Below are 27,202 nucleotides of genomic sequence, written 5' to 3' on the forward strand. Positions count from 1 at the left end.
GGTACGTCTCGCAGTCAGTCTATTGTTTGTGCCATTAAATCCCATCTGATGAATTACTTGTCCGCCCCCTATTGCACCACTGCTGACAACAAATTACTTGCAGAATTGAGATGAAGTAAAGATACTGACGTAATTTTAATTTACAAGGTATGGGGTAATTTCTTTGTATCGCTGTGATGGGCGTTCTATTCATGACATTGGCAGTTTAATTATTTGGAACAGCAGAGATGCAGAGTGGTAATTTACATCTTGTGTATCCTCATAGCTGTGACTCAGAGCTCACACTCATAGCGTTAATGAAATGTTTTGTGAAATGGATTGAATCCTGAGTGCTTTGGTGCTTCATTTCACCAAATCTGTCACCACAGTTTGAGACTGAAAGGGCACAAGGTGGTTTGGGTATGTCAGGAATACATCAGTAAACATAATCAACAGTACAGGAGATATTCAAAGATTAAATTTACTCTTTGCTCTTTGCTTTTAGAGCCTTTTGTCTTTCAAATCAAAATAGTGCCTCTTCAGCTGTACTAAGGTAAAATATCCTGTAATAACATAAGTACTATGCAAGGAAGGTAAAATGTAGAACTCTGTAACAGATGTATTTTCTTAAATGTATAAAAAAGTGGTACAAAACAAATTCTCTAGACTGTAATTCACAACAAAGAATTTGCCCTTAGTGGAGTCAATGATCAATCAGTTCTGAACATTACACAATTGCAAGCCAAAACATTTTTTTTGATTTTTCTAAATCCATCATGGAAATAATTTCTTCATGTTTACATTGTTTAGCACATGTACAAAAGTAAATGTAAATAGATTTTTTACTACGGAACCCATGGTCTTCATTGTTGGAATAAACTTTCCGACCCCATAAATAAAAGAAGCTCTCTTTTATTATAGCAATGTGTGGATTTCAGTTTGCTGATTCAACATTTTAAATTCCTGGAATAATGGTTTATCTTGTATAGAGTTGTAACATTGTTGGATGCTTATGTACCCCAGCTTTACCTATTTATGTCAGTTTGACTTATGCTGCACTCAACCTTTAAAGGAAACCAAGCACATGAATACAGTTTACTTATTCACTTTGCCCACAGGGATAACCACACAAAAAAATCTCATTTACTCATGACAGAGAGCAACCGCTGTAAAAAAGAGACTGAGCTCCCCTCATCTCTGGAGCATGGCTGGCCTGGCCTTCTAATGTTAATGAGCCACAAACACAGACTGCTGAACAGGCCAAGTCCTCAGTCAGCAAGACAAAAATAGGAAGCTGGAGTCCCGATAATGTCACTCAGAGATGAATAGAGCACATTTCCACAGACGAAGTGCTATGAGTGCATTTTGGGCTTCAGTTTGATTACTTTCTATATATTTATGTCTATGATAACAACACAGAGCTGGTATGGCAAAGGCATTTCCTTTATTCTTGTGTTACTGATTATCACAATAAAAACCCAGTCAGCTTGGTTGAGTACATATGACAATTGTTATGTTGTTTGATAGTTGTGGGAGAGGTTGAAGATGCTTCACACCTGGTTCGTTTGGTCTGGTCTGGGAGATATCCCAGACATTTGTGACAATATCACAAATTGAATCTTTTATTTTAATTCCTACTATGAATTTTTCAATTAATAGAAAATTCAGCATTTGCTGTTCTAAAATTCAATTGATAGTTCACTTTAAAATGTTGTAAGAGGTTTATTAACCAGGTTTAATTTGATTCCAGTTTATTCTCACTCTTCAGTAACTCACTCAGGTCAATCTGATGCTAGGATCATGTCACCTGCTCTGAAGTGGTTTGTTTGGATCCAAACCCACTATAAGATGTAATGGCTATCATTTTCCCAAAGAGTTATTTTAACTCAATTCTGAATCAAGTTAGTTATCTGACGGTATCGATCCTTTAAGTGCTAATCCAACTCTGCAAAGAGTCAGGTGATCTAAGCTCCACTGCCATTTTAAATCTGTGGGGCAGTCTTCCCATCATGCATTTGGGCAGACTATTTTAGATGTTTTGAGATTTTTTTTTGCGTAGATGTTACATTTTGTACAGTGATCACTGTTGGGGTTCCTTTGCTCATGTTTGTGGTGGATTGTAGTTGTTTATAATGTTAGACACTTTTACACCATGAGTAAATGTGTCCACTAAGTTAGTAACTTACTGCCGGTGGTTAAAGATTTGTTTCAGCAAAGTGTGGTTAGCACTGTCCTTGCCAGGAGTTACATGATTTTGCCACAATTTTTCAATTCAAGTTGGCAATCTCAAAAAAAGCAGTAAATGAAAGGAAATAACAATGTCGTGATAAAAATTACACTTCTTTACAAAACACCAACACTACACAAGACTTAGCCTAAATATTAACCTTTTACAAAGTGTAACTTCAACTCAGAACTGGTGAGAGTTATATTAACTTGGAAAAAATGTTAAATTAACTCTGATGATTTTGCTGTGTAGACGAGCTTTATTCACAGCAATGTAGATGAATAAAATAGAGAGTTGGGTTCAGCTGAGTATTGTATGAATATTTTGGCGGACCTTCTTCTTGACCTTGTGTTCTTATAGTGCTCTTAGAGATGCATTTTTGTTTAACTGAATTATTTATCTGTATGAAAAGGAACCAAACCCTGCCTCACACACACAAAATACAAAAGGTAGCAAACCACTGATTCAAAGGAGAGATGACAAAAAGGGTTTGAAAATTCTCAGTTCTGTTTTAAATTAAAGAAAACAAACTGAGTTGGGCTTCTCAAATTGGGATTAAATCACTCTAAAGCACACACTGAGATAAGACTATGAAAAGATGCTTAATATCGTGTCTAACGGATTGCCTTCATTGGTTAACTTAATATCTTTCCCTTGCTTTGACTGTTACATTTACCCCTCATTCACCGCTAACCAAATTACTGATCTGCTAGAGAACGCAGCAATCAAAGTTATCGAGGGAAGAAATGGCATTTCTCATTTATTTTCCCCAACCATGCTTTCCCAGCAAGCCTGTGGATTAAAACCATTGACCTTTGACCATGGATCTGTGCCTCCCACTTTTAGGGAACTGCCTCTGTAAAACAAGAACCGACTCAGCCCAATATTTTGAAGATAAAATTGAACCTGTCCTGCTGCTGCTTTAAACAAACCTGAGGCCACACAGTCACCTTCATCTCCTTTTTATCGCCACTGTGGGAGAGCTTTCTAATGCTCAGCCGCTAAATCCCCATTCCCGTAAGTCACAATTTACCCTGCAGCTGTTCTGCTGGTGCTCTATGTAATAAAAGTATTACATTGTCATCAGCTCAGAGTAATTGACAGTATCCTCATATAACATGGAAAGTCACTTACACACTGAAATATCTCTCTTATCATCCTCGTAAATGTATTCAGAGCAAAGTTCTTTCTCTTGGCCCACTGCCTTTTTATCCTCCTTTTTCCAAAATTTAATGTGTAAGGGAATAAAACCTACAGCTCATCATCAGTGCCAGCTTTGTTGAATGGATTATATTTGGGAGCCCAATTCCTCCCCCTATATTGGTCCTAATTTTCTTATATTTGGCTGCTTCGTCTAATTGAATGAATTGGCAGAAGGGCGCTGTGCTGATTTAATGTTCTCTCTGCCATCTAAGCCATCTCTACCTCTATGTCTCTGTAAGTATAAAGGAGCGTGCATATGCTCAGCTACTTAGATGGAAATTATCTGATTGTGGGCTTTGACATTGGCAGCTGAAGCCAAAATGGCCGACCAGATGCATCAGAGCTCCTCTAGAGTGGAGGCCAGCACTCAGGCTGCTGGATCGAAGCTTGGAGATACTGTTACAAATCAATGCTCTGTGCTAGGATGCTTGTCCAGGGAACATCTCAGTTTCACATTGCCTACATGGCAGATGCCAGCTCTAAATTTGTACAGTTATCTGGGAGGATAAAGCTTACACAACATGTGACATCACAGCTAACTTTGGGAGGAATCCCCAAACGGGAGGCCCACTCCTCTACAGCTGCTCCTCTCACTTTCTCAGCATCTTCCCATCCCTGCTCTATTATTTATTGACCATTACACATAACTCTGTGTGCAACAGTCTACTGTAGCTCTCAGTAGCTGAGCAATCCCAACAGTGCAGGGCTCACTCCCAGTTTATTTTTTCATTGAATGGAAATAAACTTTCCTGCTTGTCTTAACTTCTGTAGAGCAGAGGGAATGTGCTGTAATCCTCAAAAAATGTTGTTTTATGCAGAAGTCCCTCAAATGTACCCACTTACACTGAAAAATATATGAAAACAACTGTGAATAAACATGCCTTGACCTTTAAAGAAAAGATTGATGCTAAGAAGTATGAGGTTTAAGTAATTTTAAATGATACTCTTCAGAATCTCGTTGATGCTTTATCTGATTTACCAAGTAGACATGCCCTATACATGACAGCCCAATAGCATGAGAACATCAGACTTTCTTTACAACTCAACAAATGGAGTGTGTCAATACAGTCCTATGTAGGATTAAGTCATATCTAATTACTGGAAGTTCTCCTTCCCCTGTGGTATCTGATGTCTGGGCTGGCTGTACAATGACTGACCTATTTACCTTCCTATTGTCAGACTGCTGAGAGTCGTGACTATTTTTCTGGGTCAAACACCCCGTGAACTTGTGTGTGCAAATTATAGCATGGACTATTAAACTGTCCACTGACACCACAGGAGTGAATTCATTGCAGGAAGCAAAAGAATGGTCGCTTGAGAAGGCAATAAAAGGCTGAAAGAGTCAAATGCAAATCAGCTCCACAGGACTTCAGGTAGGTGTATTCAAATCTCTGGAACAATTATGAGGCTGCAGGGGTAGTGGCATTGTTAGAGTGATATTTGAAGAAAAGAAGTCTGACTTACAGTTCACTGGATTCAAACTAGAGCTTAGATAGAGCCCACAAGTTTCAGCCTACCTCTCCTATCAATTGTATTTACGTATTTATCTTTATTGTATTTAATTTTTTTGTATTTACTGTAATTATCATTCATGAGCCGTAAGGATGGCATCACTGCCCTGAATGCACAGAGCTTTTTGCATATCATCAGTCTGTTAACAGATGGTGTTACTGGTAAACTGAGATGTATTAAAACAGATGAGCGTTTGAAGGAATTGCTTATTTTTGCTCCTCTGTTCATAACTGCTGGCCATGCTCTCTCTTCCTAGCTTGTCCCCCTCTGCACTATATCACTGTGTTCTCATGAAGTGGAGCAGGCTAGCATTGCTACTTTTTAATATATTTTCTAGACTTTTATACTTTTTTTATAGTGTAGGACAGTATAGAGCAGGGCTATTCAATTACAAATTTAACTGGGCCAAATTTTAAAATGAAGAAATTTAGCCGGGCCAGACATGTTCGGCGCCCAGTAAGCTGCTGGTAATGTCAAATTTCGGGCCTATACAGATCAATTTAATAGAAATTATGCACTTTTTATTCATAGTCTTCCTTTTAAATTTGGCAACATGACAAAAGCACATCAAAGTGCATTAAAAACAACAACAGAGCTGTGTTAGAAGATAACCTGAGGTAGTAGAAATGTTTTATTCACCTGAATAAAAATAAAATAAATAGAATGTAAAAATAAAATGAAAATTTTTAAATAATAATTTTGGTCACATCTTACCTGGACATATCTTAAAGGGCATAAAAACTAAATTTACACAGTTGTAGCTACAATTGAAAAGGACATGTTTTATACTTTGTATTTTGGGGCTACATCTGTCAGCATTGCTAGCCATACTTCAAAACAACACATTGCATTGTAGGTAGACTGTTGCTAGGCAAGAGTGTTGCATTCATGGTCTGAAATACAGTGGGAATTTATGAAAACTTGCAAAACAGGTTGACCTCTGCATCTCTGGCATGACCACAGACTGGGCCACTTGGGGTTGGTTCTGAGCTGCATGTGGCCCCCGGGCCGCTAATTGAATAGGCCTGGTATAGAGTCTGAAACAGGGACGAGAGAGTCGGGCAGAGACATGCAGGCAAGGAGACACATGCTGGACTTGAGCATGGGCTGTACGTGGGGCGTGACCTCACTGCGCCCTGGTAGTGCCACTTTTGACTGCTTTTCTCCCCTCTATTATGTAAAAAAAGGAAAAAGAAATGTTAAGAAAATAGTGACATATCGTTAGTAAATAAACCACCTGGATCGGCTATTTAAAAGACTGCTTGATTAAAGACACGTGAGTCTGTCAATGTGTCTCGTAACAGGTGCAGTGGATCTCTACAGAGAGAGTTGTTCAGCAGTTACAAAAAAAAAAAAAAGAATTATGCATAAATGTATTTTTATGTATGAAATTATCTTTATTTCTGTAAGATGAAACTAAATTATTTGAAAAAAAAAAAAAAGAAACACATTACTGGTGATTTCAGGCCCTTGGCTGAAGTGCACAAACTCCATGGCTGGCAGAAAACTTTTCACTTCCTCATTTCTTGTCATTTTTTTTTTAAATTGCTTTGTCTAGTGCACTGGACTGATGATGTAAAAATGCAGTGTTGCCACTGTGTTGCTTTAATGTTGCAGTTGTGAGTTGTGATGAGAAGTTTATCAAGTGCTCTAAGTAAGACTTTGATGAGGGCTGGGGCTGATATAAAAAATGTTGCAAGTGGCGGCTTTGCGTTTTTCTATTTAGAAAAATCCCTGTAGTCCTAAGAGTTAGTACAATTCTTTCTCTTAGATTTTTGTGATAATTAATTAAGGCTTGACATAATATTCTAAAGCATTTCAAGTATTTTTTTTGTTTAATATCCAAAAGCCTTAACCTCTAACTCAACTTGATAAACATAAACCAGAAAAAGTAAACAATGGAGTAAAGAGACAAATTTTCATAGTTTCATATAAATCCAAACTTGTTTTCTTTCTTGTTGAGTTTTCTGAAAAGTCAGCTATGGAGAGATGTCTCTGAGTTGACAAGTGACAGATGTTAGCTGTACTTAGCAGCACTCTGCTTACCTCAACAGCAGCCTTGGCTCTCTCAAACTCCTCCTCCAGGGACTGATGTCTGGACAGGAGGGCGCTACCCCACCGCTGCTCCTTACTTAGGTGAGCCTGTCACACACATAAACACACGCACATATGCACACATTTCATAATATATACGAATATACAAATGCAAAATCCATTAAAAGCCTCTGATTTACACAACAGATCACATATACACACACACATATTCACATAGCACACCACATCACGCACACTCTATTGGCCAGAGGGAGAGACGGGCAGGGAGAGTGTGCAGGGTCAGCCGTCTCTGCTTTCCCAGGGACGAGTAAATATCCCTGCCTCGACAAAGCCTCTGACATGCTTAGGAAGGCCAGCAGAATCACTGCTGTCAGCATCTCGCCCCACTCCTCATCTGAATACCATGCTACTCATCCAGCCTTTCTCAGCCACCCTCCCCTCCCCCACACACCTCCTCCCTCTCCAGTGCACCTGCACATGCAAAACCAAACCTAGAAATGTGCTGATTTGACTTGCATAGAAAACCTTACTCTGCTGTGCAAATAAAAATCAATGTCTTTCACTCCTGAAGTTTTGTATTTTAAATGTCTGCTGTAGTTTACATCATTTCACATTGCATCTGCACATGGAACTGCTTGGGGGTAATTGATTTTCAGATACACTTGCATGCTCAAACATGTTATGGACTGAGCTTAACTGTAAATGCAATAACTGTATGCAGGACTAGCAAATCTATTATTGTCTGAAGAACGTGTGAGTTAGTGGCTTCCTCCAGAGAGGCCAACCAGTGCCTGTTAAAACAGACCGCCATTACACAAGATTAATTGAGGTCGCTTAATCTCAGTATTAATGGACGAAGAAGTAATTGCCTCATCCATTCAATGTTGATAATCGCATTTTCTATTTACATGAACATAAGGTGTGCAATGTAAAGAGAATCTCCCTGCTGCTTTTGGCATGTTTGTGTAGAAATTACAGTATGCTGTTGTAGGAATGTTGAGGAAAAATCCACCCACAGATGCACCATTCACAAAACAGTGTCATCCCTACCAAGATCTAAGAGTTAGTCTGACAACACATACCTCTACAAAGAAGATATCTGCATGTGTGTGCAGAATCTGTAGGCACAGACTTGACTTTGGAGTCTGATGTTTTCTGCCGTCTGTGTTTAAAGTAATGCTGATCAAATGAGACGTACATGGACAAGGCTTCTTGTCAGCAACATAACAAAACAATTGAAAAAGAAGAGGCCTTTAAATGACATCAGAACTATTTAAAAGCTTTTGAAACAAACTTATATTTATAATAAAACATTTTTTAAAATCAATAGCTGTACAATGAGGATTTAGTTTCAACACTTCTCTGTGGGTGTGTGCATGTGTGTATCTCACCAGGGGCAGACTGGTACAGAAGAAGGAATGACTGAGGGCAGATTGTCTATTAATTAATTGATCTCTAATGGCATTGATCTCTGGGATGGATGAAATAATCAAAAATAAGAGCAAAGCATGGTTTTCATCAATTTCACAATGCTAAGGGGGGTTGTTTTGTAAGAGCATCAGAGAGTGATTACATATTTCTTTGATTGTAATACTTTTTCTTTGATTAATTATGAATTAGCAAAATTTTTCTTTGTAATAGCAAATAAATATTTAATAATCAAATTTCAACCTGTTTTATTTGTATACAGATGAATTGATTTTTAAAATAAAGACACAGAGCTGTTCTGTTATTGCATTTTAGAGCCAGCTCAGTCAAACTGCTTTGTTTTGACATTGGTCTGGATAGATATATCCTGATAAACATAATATACTATCAAACATACTGTATCTATTGCACTGATATGTGAAACATCCATCTGTGCAACTGCCAACAATCAGTGTTTGGGAAGGGCAGAACCTTAAAAAACTGGAGGTTGACTGTAGGAAAGTTCTGTCTCTCATTCATTGTGGGCCAATCAGAGCCTCAAGACATATCAACATAGTAGTCAGGCAAATTCACGCCAAGACGTGTCAGGATAAGAGCAAAAACATCTTTTCTGTCGAGGAAAGCTTTCAGTACACATTTCTGCTCTTTTTTTAATTGAAAAGGTGATCCAGTACTCTATCTTCTCAATACTTCTCACTACTGGTCACCACTGTTTACCAGCTTGCAGAACAGCTACATCACGGCCATAGCTACTGCCTTATTCATCACATATGATGCTGATTCTGTCCGCCCGTTCTCAGACCAGGCACAGTCATTTTAGACTGGAGCTTTGCAAGATGGAACTGCTTGATGACAGACATGGAATCTGGACAATCAACCAACTTGCAAGGTTAGGATGGAGGTTGTACTTCAACAGTAGCTTTTTTGACATTCAAACAAAGGCTTTAAGGTGATTGCTAACTGAAGCATTTTACAAAAAAAAAAAATCTAACATAGTTTCGAACCTCTTACTGAGCACAACCCAATGAACTTCCCTCCCACCCTGGACTTTAAAGGTAAAGTTACGCTGTTGGTTTTGGGCTTGTGAGCTGGAAAGGCTTACTTTTACATTTTTAAATTCTCTATTCCAGGTTTCGAAAATTAAGGAGCATCTTTTTCATATTTTCTTAGAGTTGATGTCAATTAGCTTCATCAGAGCTTTGCAGGACCATCTTGCCTGTTATATAGTTGCTAAACCATGGATAAAAACACTGTTCAAGGGAGAGGTTTCAGGATTTTGTTTTGTCTTTTGTAGCTAGAAAGTTCACTAAAGCTAGCCAGTGGTAACCTCGCATGGCAGATGGATGCGCCCGTTTCCTTGTTTTTCACTGGTGAATCCATCTTGCAAAGCTCCCGTCTGAACCGTTTGGGCCCGGTTAGAAAGAGACAGGACCAATCAGCGACGGGGGCAGTACTTTCAGGCGCAGCGGAGTCGTGATTTATGCAAGCAGCACCAAGAGGCCAGTGCAATTATGGTGGAAGAGCTTAGTGTGGATGCTGCTAAAGTGCCAGTTTTATCAGAACTTGACGACAATATTTCATTGAAAGACGAACAAAGAACAGCAGTGAGTTGTTTTCTTTTCAAGAACGACAAAAGTCCAGTACTTACATGTCTATAGTCGCCATGTTTCGTGTTATTCCTCAGCAGCTGTGCACACGCAGCTTGATAGCGGCTACATCACGTGTTTTGTTGCTCTGACTGGCCCATAAAGATTTGACAGACAGAACATTCATCCAATCACACTCTGAGCTTTTTTCAAGGCCTCTGCCTTTTTCCAAACCTTTCCTATTGAAGCTTTCCCAGATGGATGTGTGAAACACATCCATTTGGCATGTCAGGTTAAGCCAGTGGACCTTGACTTGCAATTTTTGTCATAACTATTAACTTCCACACTTAAAAAAAAAAAATAGTGCCGAATGATCATCTGAGGGTGGACTTTTATCCCTGAAGGGGAGCATTTTTGGAAAAGTGTTGATCAGTGTTTGTTAATCTGGAGCAAAACGCAAACAGCTCTGTTCTTTGCATGTTTCCTGCTTGTGTGTTGTGGACATAACCACTAAAACCAATCTTCATTAGAAATCTGTACGCTACTGTATAACTAGTGAAACAAAGTGGGTTTTATTTGCTGATAACTTCTCTCATATATGGGCAGCTGATCAAATATCTATTATTTATCAGGGTGCTGAATGAGTGATGCATCTTTAGCTAGCACGGTAAGATCAAGTCTAATGGGCCTAGAGTAAGGATGCTGAATAATTCATGAGCTATTAATCTAATAATCGTGTCTGGAAACAAGACCCCTTACGCAGACCTACACAGAGACATCAACTGAGGAGGAAAGCGCTTAACATTTGGACCTCATAGCACCACAAAAGAACAATTTCAGTGCCAAAAATAAATGTAAATTTACTTGAAGACACCTTTTAGCTTCAATGTCATCTCCTCTTTTTGTATTTTGAGTCAAATTTTGAGAGAAAGTGATGCTTTTTTATATGGTGCAAATGTAGAAGTCTTTCAGTATCATATGAAAGGATGCATAGGGAGGCTTACATGTCTTCCACTAATATACTGCCTGTTGAGCTGAAATGGAAGAAGTGTAGGTGTTAGGACAAAATGATGGGAAAAGAATCACACAACAGGGTGTTTTATTAGAAACAAACTATTATAACAAGGCTATGTATCATGCATTAGCATGCAGTTATAGTCATCATTTCATGAAATTCTTATGCAGGTCTAGCCGTCAGTCAGAACAATGTGTGTGAGGAGTGAGGCTCTCTCTCTTTAAAAATGATGCTGATTTCGAGTGCAGACAGCACATACAATAATGGCAAGAACTGTTGTGATGAGCACTTACCTGAGATAAGAGGGCAGACTCTGGCTCCACTTTGGTATTTCCTTCCTGGGAGTTCTTATTTGATGGCTCTAATTGGGTTTTACAGTCAATCGACCTGAAATAGAAAGGAGGGGTGACTTGCATAAAATGGGAACATAGCACTGAACATTGTGGATGTCATTTCAGATACAACCTAAAAGTGCATACAGTAAGTCATTCTTCACTTTAAAGGAGTGCCACATTGATGAATCAGATTTTTATTTGGGATCAACAAATATCTAAGGGAGTTTTTTGATTTCTTACAAGGAGACCATGGGGTTGTTGAGGCTTCAAACTCGAAACAAGACTCTTTTTGATTCAGCAAAGCGCTGATCCATAACAGTAAGGCCTGTGAATTGGCAAGAATCTGTTGATACGATACAACACACATCGCGATATAGGGGTGCTGATATCGATATATTGCCATATATTGCAATAGTATGAGCAAGGCGATATATTAAGAGTTTTTTCAATAGCATACACATATATCTATATCTATATTTATAACTACTAGGTAATTACAAGTAAATAAATATAGAATATAACAGAACAGAGTTAATCTCTTAATAAAAAGTATCGTCCTACATCACCTAGTATCTTCACTATCTGGTGCAATCTGAAGATGAGGATGAGGGTTTTCGTCATTTGCTGTGACAAACTAAATTGCTTGCAGTATTTTTTGAAAGAAAATTGACAAAAATAGCCTAAATTTAAAAGAGTAAATGTACTCCAGTCTTCTATATTTCATGTTATATCAGTTTGTGTATCATAACTTAATGTCAAGATATTAAAGGGGGAAGACAACTTGGTCCACATGCACAGTTTTAAGGACTGGTGGACTGTTTTTTTTTTTTTTTCTTCTTTTTTTTTAAAGGCCCTTATTGACTAGCTATGTGGGTGTGCTCAATGTCTCAGTGTCTGATTTCTTATAGAGTCATCTGTTTAGTCTGAAGAAATCATGGCTCTTGCATGTCTTTGTAATAATGTCAACTTGTTGGTACTTTTTAAAATCCAAATTTCAAAAATCACTCATATAAATAAATCATTCTCCTTGCAGCATATGAGACAACCCACACAACTAAGGTAAATCATGTCTCCCTGTGGTTATTCTTCTTGTCATTTATCAGTGTTTTGGTGACTTCCTTTTATTTTTAAAATAGCTCTATATTGTCCTTGTGTTGCCATTGTTGGGAAAAAAAAAAAAAAAATTGTTTGATTTTGATGGGAAGGAATCATTTAATTCACAATGATCATTCCACATTTCCTTTGATAGCATGAAGGGATTTACAAAAATAATTTAAAGAGATTAAAATCCAAGGTATGAGTAAGCCTGTCAAATTTATATGATTGTTAGACTTCAGGTAAAACCACACCAGATTCTGACAGATCTGACCATGTAAATCTTAAGTTGGTGACACCTGTACTACTCAGACATCATTCCCTTCACGTAGGTATCCTCATCTCTCTATTCCCACTAGCCTCATAAGTTTCTCATTTTATTTTAATGCCTAATTGCATTATTTTCTTGTAAATGTCTCCTCTTGTTTATTTTTTGTAACATAATTTGATAAAATGAGCTTATATATATGACAGACTGATGCATAATGTTACTATCCACTTTAAGCCTGTAAGGAGAATACTATACATACCATAGAAATTCATTGGATGAATTTTTTGAAGAGCGTCGTCTCTCTAACTTCCATTTCCTGTTGCCATTCCTCTCTGGGTTTGGGTTCAGCTCTTCCCATTTGTCCAATGGTGAACCAATGGTTACTGTTAAAGTAAGAGAAGGATGGTAACATTTCAGTATTACTGGATAAAATACGCTAGTTTATTGCGTATTAAAAGCCTACTTTTATGTCAGACAATCATGGAAATGTCTTCTCTAAATTATCATCATTAGTACAGTCTGTTATCTGTTAGTTTGGAAAATGTTGATGTAAGTTTAGCTCTATGATCTTCACACAAAAATATTCCCAGAATTATAATAAGACAGGGAGTTTTGCAAATAAATTATGCCAGGTTTATAATCAATCTCACTGTCATGAATAATTCACAACACTGTGATTGGACTCTCTCTACATAATTAGTTCTTGCTGAAGACTTTAACCTTCTCAACTGGTAAGTAGAAAACTAATTGTCTGTTTCCTTTTGAATGTCTTTTAAGCTGATCCCCATAATTACAACAAATGGCTTGTTTTTCTTTGCCAGGCCAGTTCCACTGCTGATATTGAGATGACCAAGTATGTAGGTTTTAATGGGTTCCAGTGCCTTTTTTACAGTGCACTGTGTTACGACCCTGGGTCATGATTTTTGTATGTCTCTGGTTTATTGCATATGTGCAGCTCTGTGTCCTCCCCACAGTGTTGTGGGTGTAAGTGTGCCTCTCTGTGGGTGTGTAAGTGTCATTAAGAGCTGTGGCTGATCGGCCATTTCAAAAAAATGCTTTTGCCTGACAAAGTCAATCTGCCTCTACCTGAGTCTATGGACGCTCTCTCTGGGGTTCTCATGCTTGGTCCAGTCTGTTCAACCTCCACCTGGATCAGCTCTGTCTCATCTGTCTTCTTTCTGTGAGCGTTGTTCTTCAGGCTGTTGCCACGCGACGACAGTGGACTCTTCCTGTCCTTGCTGGTCTTCTTGTCACCAGGTTCACTGAGATCCAGCAGGTCCAATGTTGAGGACAGAACTGTGAGGGGCATGGCAGCATTTTAGTCACTCTCTTTTCACAAAGCATTGCATAATTGCAGAGAGTTTACTTGGGCTGACTGCCCAGGCTTAAAATTGTAGCCAAAGTACATTTGGCAACCTGTTTAAGCATTTGTTTAAATTTGTGAGAAAACATTAAAATCAATAGAAAAGTATGGTCTAATAACAAAAAGGCAATGTACTTCTTAAAAACACTGCTCATATCAGAGTATTTTCAATTAGGAATTTGACCTATAAAAGTTTCCTTTTCTTGTTCTCTTTCTTGATATTCGTTTGTAACCTTTATGAACTGTGCTGAAAGAAAGATGAAATATTAGTTCAACTTGTGAGTCATGGATATCTCAGGAATAAAAAAAAAAATCTGATATCAAATCAATGCTGTAGCTTTTTTGTGGTTATGTCAAGGTTGCTCTTTTGTTTCGAAGACTATTAAAGCATGTGTCATTCTCAAGAAACTTTACTTGTTCTCTGTAAAACACAGAACAGCAGGTTTGTTCTCATTATACTGCATGAATCTTTGATTTTGATCTACACATTTTCTGACACAGTGAGAGAGCTGTCTTGGGTACTTAAGATGTCAGGATATATTGCCTCCTGGTTGGACATCTAAAAAATGTGCTGCTGCTCTTCTAAAAGAGTCTAAATATGCTACGCGCCTGCCTTATCCTTATCCAACAACAGTTGGATAAGGATAAGGCAGCCCCTTGAGGAGATCAAGTTTGGTCAATTAAGTAATTCAATCTCAGGTTGGCAGAGCAGCAAAGGACAGAGCAGTCTGTCAGGGGCTCAACTTTTGTCTGAGCTGTCGACCAGCTTTGTAAGGGTGTTAAAATTAAGTGCCTATAGCCAGGTTTCATTAAAACCGAGAAGTAGCTATACAATGTGGGTAATAACTTTTTGCATTCTTTCGTGTTTGCTATATTTTAAATCCAACCACTGTATTACTTTCCCCCATTGCTTAAATTGATCTGTTTTATTCAGGGTAAATCTTCTATTATGTCTTGCAAAGGGATTGTTTTTTTTTAGTTTTCTATTTAATAAATTGGGGTGTCAGTTAAACGAGCATTGCTATCAGGCCTCATGTTCGTCCTTTGCTTCCCAGACCATTCTTCTCAACATAATACTTTTGAGATATATTCTTTAAACTTTGCCTAAATGTCTGCTCTGACTCATGGATGAATTCATTAGATTTTGGAGATACACTGTCAGAGGTCAAGGTTATTGGGCCTCATAGTTTCTCCAAATCATACGAGGACAGAAACACCACAGCCCCTCTTTAGTGACTGCTTTTCTTTCATTGTTTGCCTTGTGATGGTAAATAACCTCTAGGTGATAGTTCTTACCGATATCATTGCATACTAAACTCTTGGTTCTCAGTTATATTTAATTTTCCTTGTGAATGAAATTTCTTTTTCAACAAAGTCAAAAGCTTAAATGTGTCCTGAATCACAGAGACACAGATTCATGTTGTATTTTCAGTGCGTTTACATGGAGCAAATCTTGAAATTGGAATTGAGTTTGCTTTTTTGTTTGTTCCCAGAGATTATGTTTTTGTCATCGATTTTCTTCTTGCACATTCAAAAGCAAAGTCCAAACCTGATGGCAATGGATACTTAAAGATCAAGTTCATTAATTTCAACTCCAGTCAAACATCTTTTTTATTAGTTCCTTTTTTTCCTCGCATTCAAGATTCCTTGCTGTCTTTTTGTGCATCGAGACTCAAAACTGCAAACACAACTGCATAATTGGCGTGCTGCTGTTTCATGACAACCAACTGAGAGCAATTGTTGACTGAAATCACAGCGTAATTAGAGCGTATGCTTGTCTCTCATGCCTTGTGCTCTTTAGATGACAAGTACAAATCAGGAGAGACACACTTGTGGGGAAGGTTGCCTGAAGAGTTTTCAACATCAAAAAGAAACACAGAGCTGTTGATGAGAAGAAAATGGTGTCAAAAATGTTTTGGCACCCTGGAGTCTACTTGAAATGATGAAACTGGTGAGGCTATAGAAGAATAAGTGTCCAGTGATCTGGATACCACTGATAGTAAAGCTATTGTTTATCTTAAGGGTGCTGGGTTTCTCTGTTATTGCCAGTTAAATGATGGTGTGTGAAATCACTAGCTGAAGGAGTCTTTTGTTGCTTTTAGGGTTTCAGCCCAATGGAGAGTGACAAATAGACAGCAAATAGACAATAACAAGAGGAAAAACATTATTTCAGATTTTGGTGGAGCTCAGTTCAAGGGGTTGGCCTCTAGCTGCACATTGTAAGGTTACTCCATTATGGCAAAAATCATAATCACTATTATTTTGATTCAGATTTAATTTCTTGCACAAAAAGGTAAAAATAATGATAAAAAATTTTTGTGCAGCCACAACTGTTAAACAAATCCTGCAAGTTATTCTGTACTTTTCTAGGTTGGTATCCTCAAAACTAAAGTGGTTATTTTGAGATTAAGCACTTTTCTATCATCTCTTTTAGCTCTTGCACTTATAAAATTGTCAAAGTACATGTGATGGCCCCCTCTGCTCCTCACCTAAAATTAAAGTCAGAGCTGTTTTGGTGTGATGGGCGGAGCTCACTGTGCTTTAAAGAAACAGAATACACACCGAATCATCTCTTTTTTTCAGTAGCGGCTGATTATGTCTGTATAAACTTGTATTTTTGATCATCTCTTGCTTGTTAGCCAATTAGCATAAGTTGAGCTCACTTTTGCCTCTGACTTTAATCACAATCCTCAGGGGAATCCTTAACATTTATTTGAAGGCCCTGTTACTAAATTACTCCTTACTGTATCCTGTTAGGAATTTAAAATGTGTCAGAATTATTAGGTTCCACTGCTACAAGAGACATTTAAAGAAACTTTTTTCATGCTGGTTCAGACAAAAAAAAGGTTAATTCAGTTATATTTAAGGATTTGAAAAGGCTCATTTTTGGCTCTATGTTAAAAATCCATAGATACAGACTGAGTTTTCTATATTTGCCCATTTCCTCCAAGTTGCTGCACTCTCAAAGTTTCTGGATATGGACCAAACATTTCAATACCACAGGTAATCATGGGGACAGTGCTTAGTAATGTAGCTAACAGTTCAAGCCAGAGCAGCAAAACACAATTGGCGAATTGTGCGAGTTGTTAAAGACTACCAGCATATTCATGTTTGCTCACTCAAAGACCGACAACTACAACAGAACAGTGGAGGACAGACGAGCAACAACAAAGGAGTTTTGGAGGTCCAGATGAGACAGTGACCTTTAAGCAGGGCATATACTCTGCGATTTTCATCCAATTCAGACACGAATTTTGAGACTCACTTTGAAGTTGGGCCGACTTTCAGTCGGATCAGTCATCGTTTGTCGTGCTGTGTACAGGGGCACACTATGGCCGACCACAACCCCATGAGCTGCTCCTGACTGGTCGGATGAATTTCTGGCATGTTTGATATTTTGGTTGTACGACTCCAGTCACTTCACAGTGAGAGCAGAAACAAGAGCAGAATAAACAACTTTGGAATATTGTTTTCCTTTGTTAACTGTCAGACAACATCCCAAATTACCATGACAACAGCTGGAATGACTTTCTGATGCACCCCCACCCCCACTATGATAAAGGAAATGCACAAGCAGGAAATATTCCTACCCGCAAACTTGCAGCTGGATGGTGATGCTGTTTATGTGTGTGGGATGGAGAGAGAAAGAGAGCGAGAGATGACTGGAAACACTTCACCCTCAGTGAATGACACTTTTTAAAAAGAAAACTCCACGGATTTCTGTCACAGTCCTTCCCGACTTCACTCGTACAGTTTCAGCTCTCAGATCAGGCATGACCATCGGACCCTACAGTGTGAGCACATAAATCGTGCGTGATGGTCGTGTGTTATAAACACTGCACAGTATGAGCTGACATTCTGCCAGGACTGTTGTGGGGTCGGCTTGAAATCGCCGGTGTATGCCCGGCTTTAGTGGATAATCTTTGAAAGTCTACTAACGTTTAATGGATATATGTGAAAATATGGGTAGTTACAGTTGTATAATGGTTGTGTAGCCCCTTATTTACACTTGGAATTGTTGTCTGTATATCCATAAATGTAAGGATGATGCTTCCTCATGTCCAGTGCAAGAAAGTGCACTTCTTCACAGATGAATAGGACAATGATAGAAACTACCTGCTGCCATGATTTTACAAAGTTTTTCTGTATTGACTGATTTTGAGCATGATTTTAGAGAAATACAGAAACAAACAGGACTAATATGGCATGTCATAAAATAAGGGAAGAAGCTGGCCTGCCAGTAGCGTTATATTGTTTGTGGAGTATTTTATTATAGACATATGTATGGGGAAATAAGATAAGCTAAGTTAACTTGTTCAGCCATTTAGATGTTTGTATGCTAACTAACCTTTTTCAATCTAATTGTGTATCCTCGCCTTTCCCTTAAATACATGAATAAATTTTAAACTGCAAAATGGATTGAAAGCTCTTCATATTGAGATATCATGCTGTATTTCATATCAGACTGGTAAATGGTACTATATTTCATATTAAGCTGATAAATATAGGTCTATAATTGAATGTTATAATTTCCATATTTTTAGCAAACAACATAACACTGATTCACATCGTGGTAAAACTGATCAACAAATTATTTTTAATCATACAAGCTCAATAACTGAACCTGTTAGCTTGTTAGTAGTATATTAGCTAAACTAGTACAGTTTCATATTGTCTTTCTGAAATCCACAGCAAAAGTTTAATCACTTAATACACAGTCTGGAAAAAAAAAATTACAGGAGGGTAAAGTTTTGTGGGCATGTTGGGTATCATAGAGATTCCTATGGTATTGACTTTGCTGCTGCTGTGCTGCTCCGGCCTCCTGATGGCCATTCTGTGGGCCTGCACTAGGCCCATACCCCATCTCTCATGCAAGGTGCCTGTAAAAGCACCTCTGCCATTCCTGCATCAGGCATCTGACCCTTCCCATACCTGCTTTCCTGAAACCATCAGCATTAGACATAACCTGACACGCCAGATGGATGTGTGAGACACATCCATCTGGGAAACCTTCGATATACAGTACATCTTTACGGGCCAATCAGAGTAACAAAACATGTGACGTCGTCACCATTACCAAGGTGCGCGCGCGCAGCTACCGAGGAATAAACTCCATATAGAACTGCATAACGTGAACCATGATGACTGTAGACATGTCAGTGTGTGACTTTTGTCGTTTTTGAAAAGAAAATAACTCAGTGCTGTTCTTTGTTCTCTTTTTAATGAAGAAATGTCGTCAAGTTCTGTTAAAACTGGCTCTTTAGCAGCATCCATGATTACGCCTTCCGCCATAACTGCACCAGCCTCTTGTTGCTGCTTGCTTACGTCACAACTCTGCTGCGCCTGAAAATACTGCCCCTCGTCACTGATTGGTCCTGGCACTTTCTAATCAGGCCCAAACGCTTCAGACGGGAGCTTTGCAAGATGGATTTGCCAGTGAGAAACAAGGAAATGGGTGTATCCATCTGCTTTGCAAGGTTACATTAGACACACAGTCTTGCCAACAAAACCCAAAGATGGGCAGAAGAGAAGTTTTAACAAAGGAGCCCAGCCGCCACCTCTGGCCATCAGTCAACATACAGGCCTCACTATCATATGACCAGGATGACCCAGAGCTAAAAGACTCTTGACTTTCACCGACAACATCAGATACTGGGAACGCCACACTATTTTACTCAGTGAGCCCATCACCCCATGCCCGAGTTCAAGTCTGCAATTGATCTCATCCTCGCAGTCAGATGATCGGTGGATTTTTACAGGCCTACAGCAGTATGATCTCTGGGTTTTTATCTCTCTTTTTGTCTGTTTGCTGTCAGGATTTAAAGAGAATTCAAACAATTGTACAGAAATGCTTCTTATGAAATTGCCTTGGCAGCTTTAATCTCACTGAATAATTTTTATAGCTAATGATGTATTTCTTACTCTAATGATTAGCCATGACTGACCACTGCTGATACTTGGCAAAAAACGTGCTTTCCTTTGCAGTGTTTGTTCAAAGAGAAAGATTTGCTTAAATGGTTCAGTGTTTTTGAGGAACATAAGTCAAAGATGTTGGTAGAGAACCATGTTAACGTGTTCAGGAGCAATTTCTGTTCAGTCATATTAAAAACGTTGAATAAATAATCAAATCTCAAGTATTCAAGTGTTGTGAGCTCTGTGGTGAGAACCGTTGACTGTTGAGGAAATTCCTGTGGTCATGAAGCCAGCATGTCAGAGCAAAGTGCTGACAAAAGATGTTTCAGTGCAAGGATTGAGGAGAAGGGCTGATCAGCAGTAGAAGGCTGATCAGAGGCTGTTCTTGAATAAATGAGCTTTGGAGACTGACTGGTGATGGATATCCTAATCCCAGTGAGAAGGACATAGTGCTTTTTAGAAGTGTTATCTCAGTTATATTTCTTCCCAAAGGGTTTCCTTCTGCTGATGAAGTTCTTTTGACTTGCTCTAATTTTCTTACTTAAATTTAAAATCTTAACAGCTGTCTATTCTTGCGTGTTTTCCCAAGTCCTTGCTTCCCAAGACAACGATTTTAAGATGAATTTTTTAAAATCCGCCAAGGTGCTTAATTAGTCTTACATCTTAATTTCAGTTGGAAGTTAAACCACTAACAAGAAAGAGCACACCATGACGTAGGTCCCATGTGGATCAGCATACTTAAGCTGGTAATTATCATTCTTTATTGATTTCCATTGGTTGTTAAAGGATACTTTAACATTTTGGAGACAGATGGTATTTTTGGCTTTCCCTCATCAAACTCATCAAATACACAATCCAACAACTCCAAAACGCTCTCGTGGACAAGTTGTGACCTGCACATTCACCACGCTATGAAATAATCATAGAACGGAGATGTTTTAAACTAAATGCAAAGCCAGAACTACACTCCAGACATGGCTGCTGCACTGTGTCACTCCGCCCAGTGGTTTACTGGGCGGAAAGTAGTTCCGAGTATTTGCTTCATGTGTCGTAATGTTACATAATTATATGTAATTATTTCATAGCTTGGTAAATGTGCAGGTCAACTTGTCTATGAGAGCGTTTTGGAGTTGTTGGATTGTGTATTTGATGAGTTTGATGAGGGAAAGCCAAAAATACCGTCTGTCTCCATTGAGTTGGCACAGCAGCTCTGAACTCGGCAGTACCGATCTAAAAATAGTTTGCACGGACAACTAAAGGTAACGAACCTTTTACTAAGACTATAGAAATTATGGCAATGAGCAAATTTGCCAAAATGTTAAAGTATCCCTTTAAGTCTAGTTAAGTGTGATTTCAGTGCAAAGGTCTTTGGAGGTCTATCACTGTGAAAACAGATTGATTATCAACCATGCCTGAAACCTCTCAACACCAATTTATCTAAACATTGTCTTTTGAACATGCCTTCCTATATATAGTTTTAAATCTAGAAGGCATTTTTAAACCAGATTTGAGCTTTTTGGAAAATGTAGAGAATCATTATCACTCAGTCAGCATCTAAGTTAGGGAAGCAGCAAAAGACATGGAGACAGATTCTGAGCATTTCCCATTATGCTCCCCCTCACCGTGCCCGGTTGAATCAGTGTGGTCAGCAGACAGTATGAAGATGACACATGTCAGCTGTGCAATCTGCTCCTGCAAATAGTTGTTCAAAGGATGTTACAGCTCAGTGATCAGCCCCCCATCCATGTGGAAGCCAAGAAGGCATCTGGCATTTGTTTGAATCAAAGCTTTCAGCTCCTACTTTGACCAAATTTATTTTTAGGTTATTAACTGTAAGGAAGGGAAGCTTGGGGTTCCCAAACTTTTCAGCTCACAACACCAAAAATAACAATGCTAGAGACTGAAGACCCGCCCTGTCTCTAGAGGTAGTTTGAGCACATTATGTTGCACAACACACCATACACAAATTCATGTTTTAAAGATTGTTTTTATATGACTTTCATTTCAACATAAATCTCAATAACTGTGGTTTTATTTTAATTTGAACTCATTTAGAAAAATAAAGTCTGTTTTTTGGAAGGTATTTCATTACCCCCACTTTGGTGACCACTGTTGTGGGGTATGCATATGTCCTATTGTACCATTGTTGCACTTTCATGTGCTTTGGTTTGCTTTCACATTGCACTTGGTCAAAGGAACCGAACTGTCTGGATAACGTCAAGCATTTTTATGTTTATGGTGCTGTCCTCCCAGACAAAGAGCAGTAAAGAAGATGCAGAAGAAGACAAAACCAGAAATCCATCTCTTTCCGTCGTTTTTTTTCACATAAACAATGAAATAACACCACATTTATCCTGTCTTGGCAATTCTGAAACATTAAGTATTAAGTTAGGCCCCTTAATTCAAAGAGGTTGTAAAACTTGTTACTTAACTATTTTAATCTGGGCCCTCATATTCGTTTCTACAGTGCACACCCTCTGAAAAAGGGACCCAAACAAGCAACAGATCCCACAAAGAAGACATTTTGCTGGCAGCATGGAAATATTGTTTGCACTCAAACTTGTACTCCTTTATGCTGTAGTTATTTGTTTTCCATTATGTTCAGCTGATGTTACCTCTGTGGGTAAAGGCCATCCTACAAAAACAATTTTTTTTTCAGTTTTGCTTGCGACAAGTGAAACAGACACAATTTTACAGACAAAAAAGATGGGTCTGTACCAGCTGTGTTGGAAGTCACTGGGCGAGAGAGCCCATCACACTTTGTCTCGCAGAGGAAATCGTCGATGGAGGGGCTAAGGAGGGGTCTACTCTCTTGTTGCTCACTCACCAGCTGGAAAGGCAAACAGAGGAAAAAACATTCAGTCAGTCCAAGATGCAATTGTAATGTCTACTAAAGTTCTTATAATGGCAAAAAGAAGTGGGTTTTAGTTCTTTGGTCATGGATAAGTTGACATGATGACACCATTGTCCAAATACTGATACATAAAATACTTGATTTATTTAATTAACATTTTACTGCTCTTATCTGACACTGTTAAATGCAGACCCCCTGTTTGTCCTGCACATCAGGTAACTGTTCCTTCAGTTATTCAGATTTAGACCAGTTACTGCCACAGAGGGGCACAGAGCCGTCTGAGTTTTAGATTCAAGGACACAGGCTGGCCTTGATGGTTATGACGCATATTTTAGGACAATTTCAAACCTTCTGTCTCAGACTCTGGAGTCTCTTGTGAATAACTGACTTACATTTTTTAAACAATGTATTATCTGAATATCTGTATATGTATTTATTTATTATAGGGGATCATGCACATTAATGAACATGGACATGTCCAGATTGTAGCCATAGGCCCATTTCCATCTATAGTCCTGGCAGTTTGATGCCATACATATTGAAGTGTACGTCAAACAGGTACATAATGAAAAATAAAAAATACGATTAAAACCAGACAAACAGAGAGACCAAACATTAAAACAGTACATCAGTATATAAAGACCTACATGTAATAATACAGAAGTTAGCTATGTTTAAGACTGACAGGAATAAAGTGACCATCACTGTTAAAGTGCATAATACAGATGCTAAAGTTCTAGTGCTGAAATGCTGCAATGTTGATGTGTTGCACGTGATTGTAAATGTGCTTGTGAAAATTGCACATATGCCCCTGGCCTTTTAATTCAAAGTACAAGGTTTAATGAAAACAAAACAAAACACAACACTGTACAACCACAGCTGTTTGAAAATTATTCATTAAAAATTTTGGGTCCTTGTACAATAAGGACCTCTGCAGCTCTTTTATTGACTTGTTTAAGACCTTCAATACTGTTAACCACGTCCTTTTGAAAGAGTAGTTGCACAGTATTGGTTTGTTGGAAAAATCCATCTCGGTTTTTACAGTTGGTTATCAAACAGATTGTAGGGTGTGCAGACTGACATGTTCTACCTCAAGATGTCTTGAAAAGAAAAATGAAATGCCACAGGGACTGCAGGTATTTACACTTTATTTCAACGGTATTGGTAATAACTGTCTCAATGCAAGTTTTTATTTATATGCAGATGATGCTGTTATTTATTGCTCTGCTCCTTCACAGCATCAAGCTCGCTGTAGCTTACACACAGCCTCAGCTACTGTACAGGATGCTCTACATCAAAAAATAGATTCTGAATCTCGATAAGACAAAGCTGTTGATGTTTACTAACTCAGAGAAAAAGCCACTGAATCTACCTTCCATCACATCTCAGGATTTTGTGACTGACTGTGATTGTTTGTATTTATGTATGCTTGACATGGGGGACATGCAGGGGTGTGTGGGCTGAGGGTATTTACAGGCAGATTTGGTAACATTTTGCTTCTCCATGAATCATGTTTGTTATTGTTCAGTTGCCTGTTTCTGTCTCTATTTTTAAAATCTTCAAAAAAGTATCTAAAAAAAGATGTGATTGAGTCTGTACTGTCTTATAAATTTGCTGTCTCTTATACTTCATGCTGAGCAATCTGTAAAGAAGGTTAAAGCTGTGATCGGGTTTTATTTCTGAAACAAGTCATGTTATCTTTTGTAGCAGAGAAAAAAAACTTGTTGCTGCCGCTTATGTTTATGACTCTGACTGATCACAGTGATGTTTTTTATGTGTAAGCTTCTTCTTAAAGCTTTAAATCTTTGGGAACTGTGTACAATTGGGCTCTGAGGTTCATAACAAACCTTAAGGCTCTAACTCATCATACTTTGATTACATTGACTGTCCCTCATTGGCCACTCCATCCTTATCTATAAGGCTATACCAGACCTGCTATCGTCACTCTTGTTATTCATGTGAGAGGGCTGGAAGCTACCATCTTTGCTCTGTGACTCAGTCACCAGACTTACTTTAGCTATCTGTCCCTAAATCCATCTTAAAATGGGTAAAAAAGTTTGAGGTATGCTCCCTCTGCAGACTGGAATCTGCTGCAGGAAAATTACCAACTTGGGAAGCTGGTCTTTGTTAATCTTTTTTAAAAGCAGATTAAAGGCATCAGAGGAAGATGCATCAGGTTTTGACTTGCTGCTCTGTGACGTGGATTTGGCTTTATTTTATGCCAGTAACTTAGATATTGTGCTCCTGTCTGTCCTGACCTGAACACTCTTGTATATAAAATTCTTCTTCTTAATGAGGTTTTCCTGGTTAGAAAAAAAATAAATTGTACAACATTAATATAAAATGGGGTGATAAATGTGCATTAATATACTCTGAGTCTGTATTTTATTTGTCAGGACGAATGTTTCTAACAGATCCAATAAAGCTCAAAGGTTTTACTAGCAACTCTGACCTTCAAAATACATCTATCACAAGTTAAAACTTAAAACTAGGGTACTTATGTTAATGAAACTGAGCCTCCTGTTTATCTCACAATTGTATTGAGCAAATCAGTTAATTTCTTAAAATGACCACATTAATGCAGTGCATGATACCAGAATGAGTCTGCATATAAAATCACAGAGATGATCTTGACTGAGACAAACCTGATGGATTTGAACCAAACAATAATTGCTAAACAATTACAGCTTATCTCGCCTTCCCAATCATGAAAATGCTAATCCTCTCGCCTGTGATACACCAATTTGTATGCTTGCCAGTGCATCTGCAGAATAGGTTACATCCAATTTATGACCAGCACCCTGAAGCCTGGACACTCCAGCTGCAGCTGGCCACAATTTGCCAACCAGTGATTCATAATTTGGAGGTGAAACCCATTTTTGGCCCACAGTAAGGGTGAGCCACCACCATTAATGTAAGCCTGCACAGTGTGTATAAAATGCTGGCAGCAAGCAAACATGACATTTGCTATTGTTGCTCTGCAGGCCAAGCTCAGGAGAAGAATTTAATGAAGGCACTAAAAGATTAATTACCAGGCAAACATGGACAGCACAACAGCCAATGTGATGGGTGCTGAATTCATAGCATGCCTGAAGCATCATGTGGACCCTACAATTACAAATGTGTAGTTATCTTAACTCCATTGTATTTATCAGTGTGCTTTGCATTACACTGCCATTGTTTGGTTATCCAACAGATTTCACTTCTTTGTGTGATGAAACAATAGAAACGGAAAATATCAAATATTTGTTTTCCTCAGTCCTTACTCAATGGCAATGTATGAAAAAGTACAAACTTGGTGTATTTATTGTCATAGAGAGACCAATTACAAGAATTGCCATGACACATTATTAATAAATTAAGCTTGGAGAGATTAAACATTGATCATCTTTTTCTAAACATTGTTGACGGAGATGTTTTGGCCTTCACCCATTCAAAAATGCTAAAATATGATGACCCATTACGATATACTCTCTATTTTATACTATATATACTATACTATGTATAATCCATAATTTTCAATAGCAATCTTCTGAAACCAGTCCAAGATTAAAACACATTATTTAAAAGAATGGAAAAAGAAAAATTCATAGATTAAAAATGTTGTGGAGGATTAAAAGCTGTTACCCAAAAAAACACCCCTAAAGCCTTAGTCGAATAAGGCAACAGAGACTGCTATTTTTCATTTGAGGTAAATGTAAAATTTGGTTCAATCATATTTACAGTTATGTCCATAGGTATCTGGATGGAGACTGTTTTTATCATTTACCACCACAATGGACTTGTAATATAAACCATCCAGATGTGACTGAAGTTTAGACTTTCCACTATAATTTAAGAGGTTTCACAAAAATATGGCATTTACCATTTAGCCATTTAAATTAGAGCACCTCAGTTATCAGGGGTTTGAAAGTATTTGGAGAAATTAACTATCAAAATATAAGCACAGTTTTAATACTTGTATGAAAATCCTGTACAGTCATTGACCGCCTAAAGTCTGGAGCCCATGGACCACTCTATTCTGAGTTTCCTCTCTGGAGATGCTTTGCCAGGCCTTCAGTTGCTGCTCATTTGTGGGTCTTTAAGTTTTGTCCTTTGTAAATAAAAAGCATGCTTGAGGTCAGGTGATTGACTCTGCCTTTGAAGAATATTCCATTTCTTTGCCTTTAGAAATTCTTTCAGTTTGTTTTGGGTCTTTATCCATCAGCACTGTAAAGCACTGTCCTATCAGTATTCCAGCTTTTGGCTGAATGTGAGTGGAGAGTACAGCTCTGCACATTTAAGAATTCACCTCGGTTCTTCCATCAGCATTCACATCATTGATGAACACCAGTGAGCCCGTTCCATTTGCAGCCATACATTCCCA

The 27,202-nt window shown here is 38.3% G+C and overlaps 1 protein-coding gene and 1 long non-coding RNA gene across 4 annotated transcripts in view; one reads left to right on the forward strand and one right to left on the reverse strand.

Annotated features, from left to right (window-relative positions):
• Positions 1 to 7,056, forward strand: part of LOC121512809 — a 28,604-nt gene extending 21,548 nt beyond the window's left edge. The window contains exon 3 of the long non-coding RNA XR_005992140.1: positions 6,976 to 7,056. This is a non-coding gene — a long non-coding RNA (uncharacterized LOC121512809). The remainder of the gene's footprint in view (positions 1 to 6,975) is intronic.
• The window catches only part of pex5la (peroxisomal biogenesis factor 5-like a), a 135,358-nt gene that overhangs the window by 31,800 nt on the left and 76,356 nt on the right, over positions 1 to 27,202 (reverse strand). For 2 of the 3 annotated variants that reach the window (XM_041792275.1, XM_041792273.1), the window contains 6 exons: positions 22,701 to 22,812; positions 13,793 to 14,002; positions 12,966 to 13,089; positions 11,299 to 11,392; positions 10,995 to 11,024; positions 6,968 to 7,063 (listed from right to left, as the gene is read on the reverse strand). In XM_041792275.1, the coding sequence (XP_041648209.1) occupies positions 6,968 to 7,063; positions 10,995 to 11,024; positions 11,299 to 11,392; positions 12,966 to 13,089; positions 13,793 to 14,002; positions 22,701 to 22,812 (666 nt within the window). The remainder of the gene's footprint in view (positions 1 to 6,967; positions 7,064 to 10,994; positions 11,025 to 11,298; positions 11,393 to 12,965; positions 13,090 to 13,792; positions 14,003 to 22,700; positions 22,813 to 27,202) is intronic. The other variant, XM_041792274.1, reaches the window with a different exon arrangement.

The sequence above is a fragment of the Cheilinus undulatus genome, linkage group 7 (assembly GCF_018320785.1).
Source record: "Cheilinus undulatus linkage group 7, ASM1832078v1, whole genome shotgun sequence".
Taxonomy (NCBI): Eukaryota; Metazoa; Chordata; class Actinopteri; order Labriformes; family Labridae; genus Cheilinus; species Cheilinus undulatus.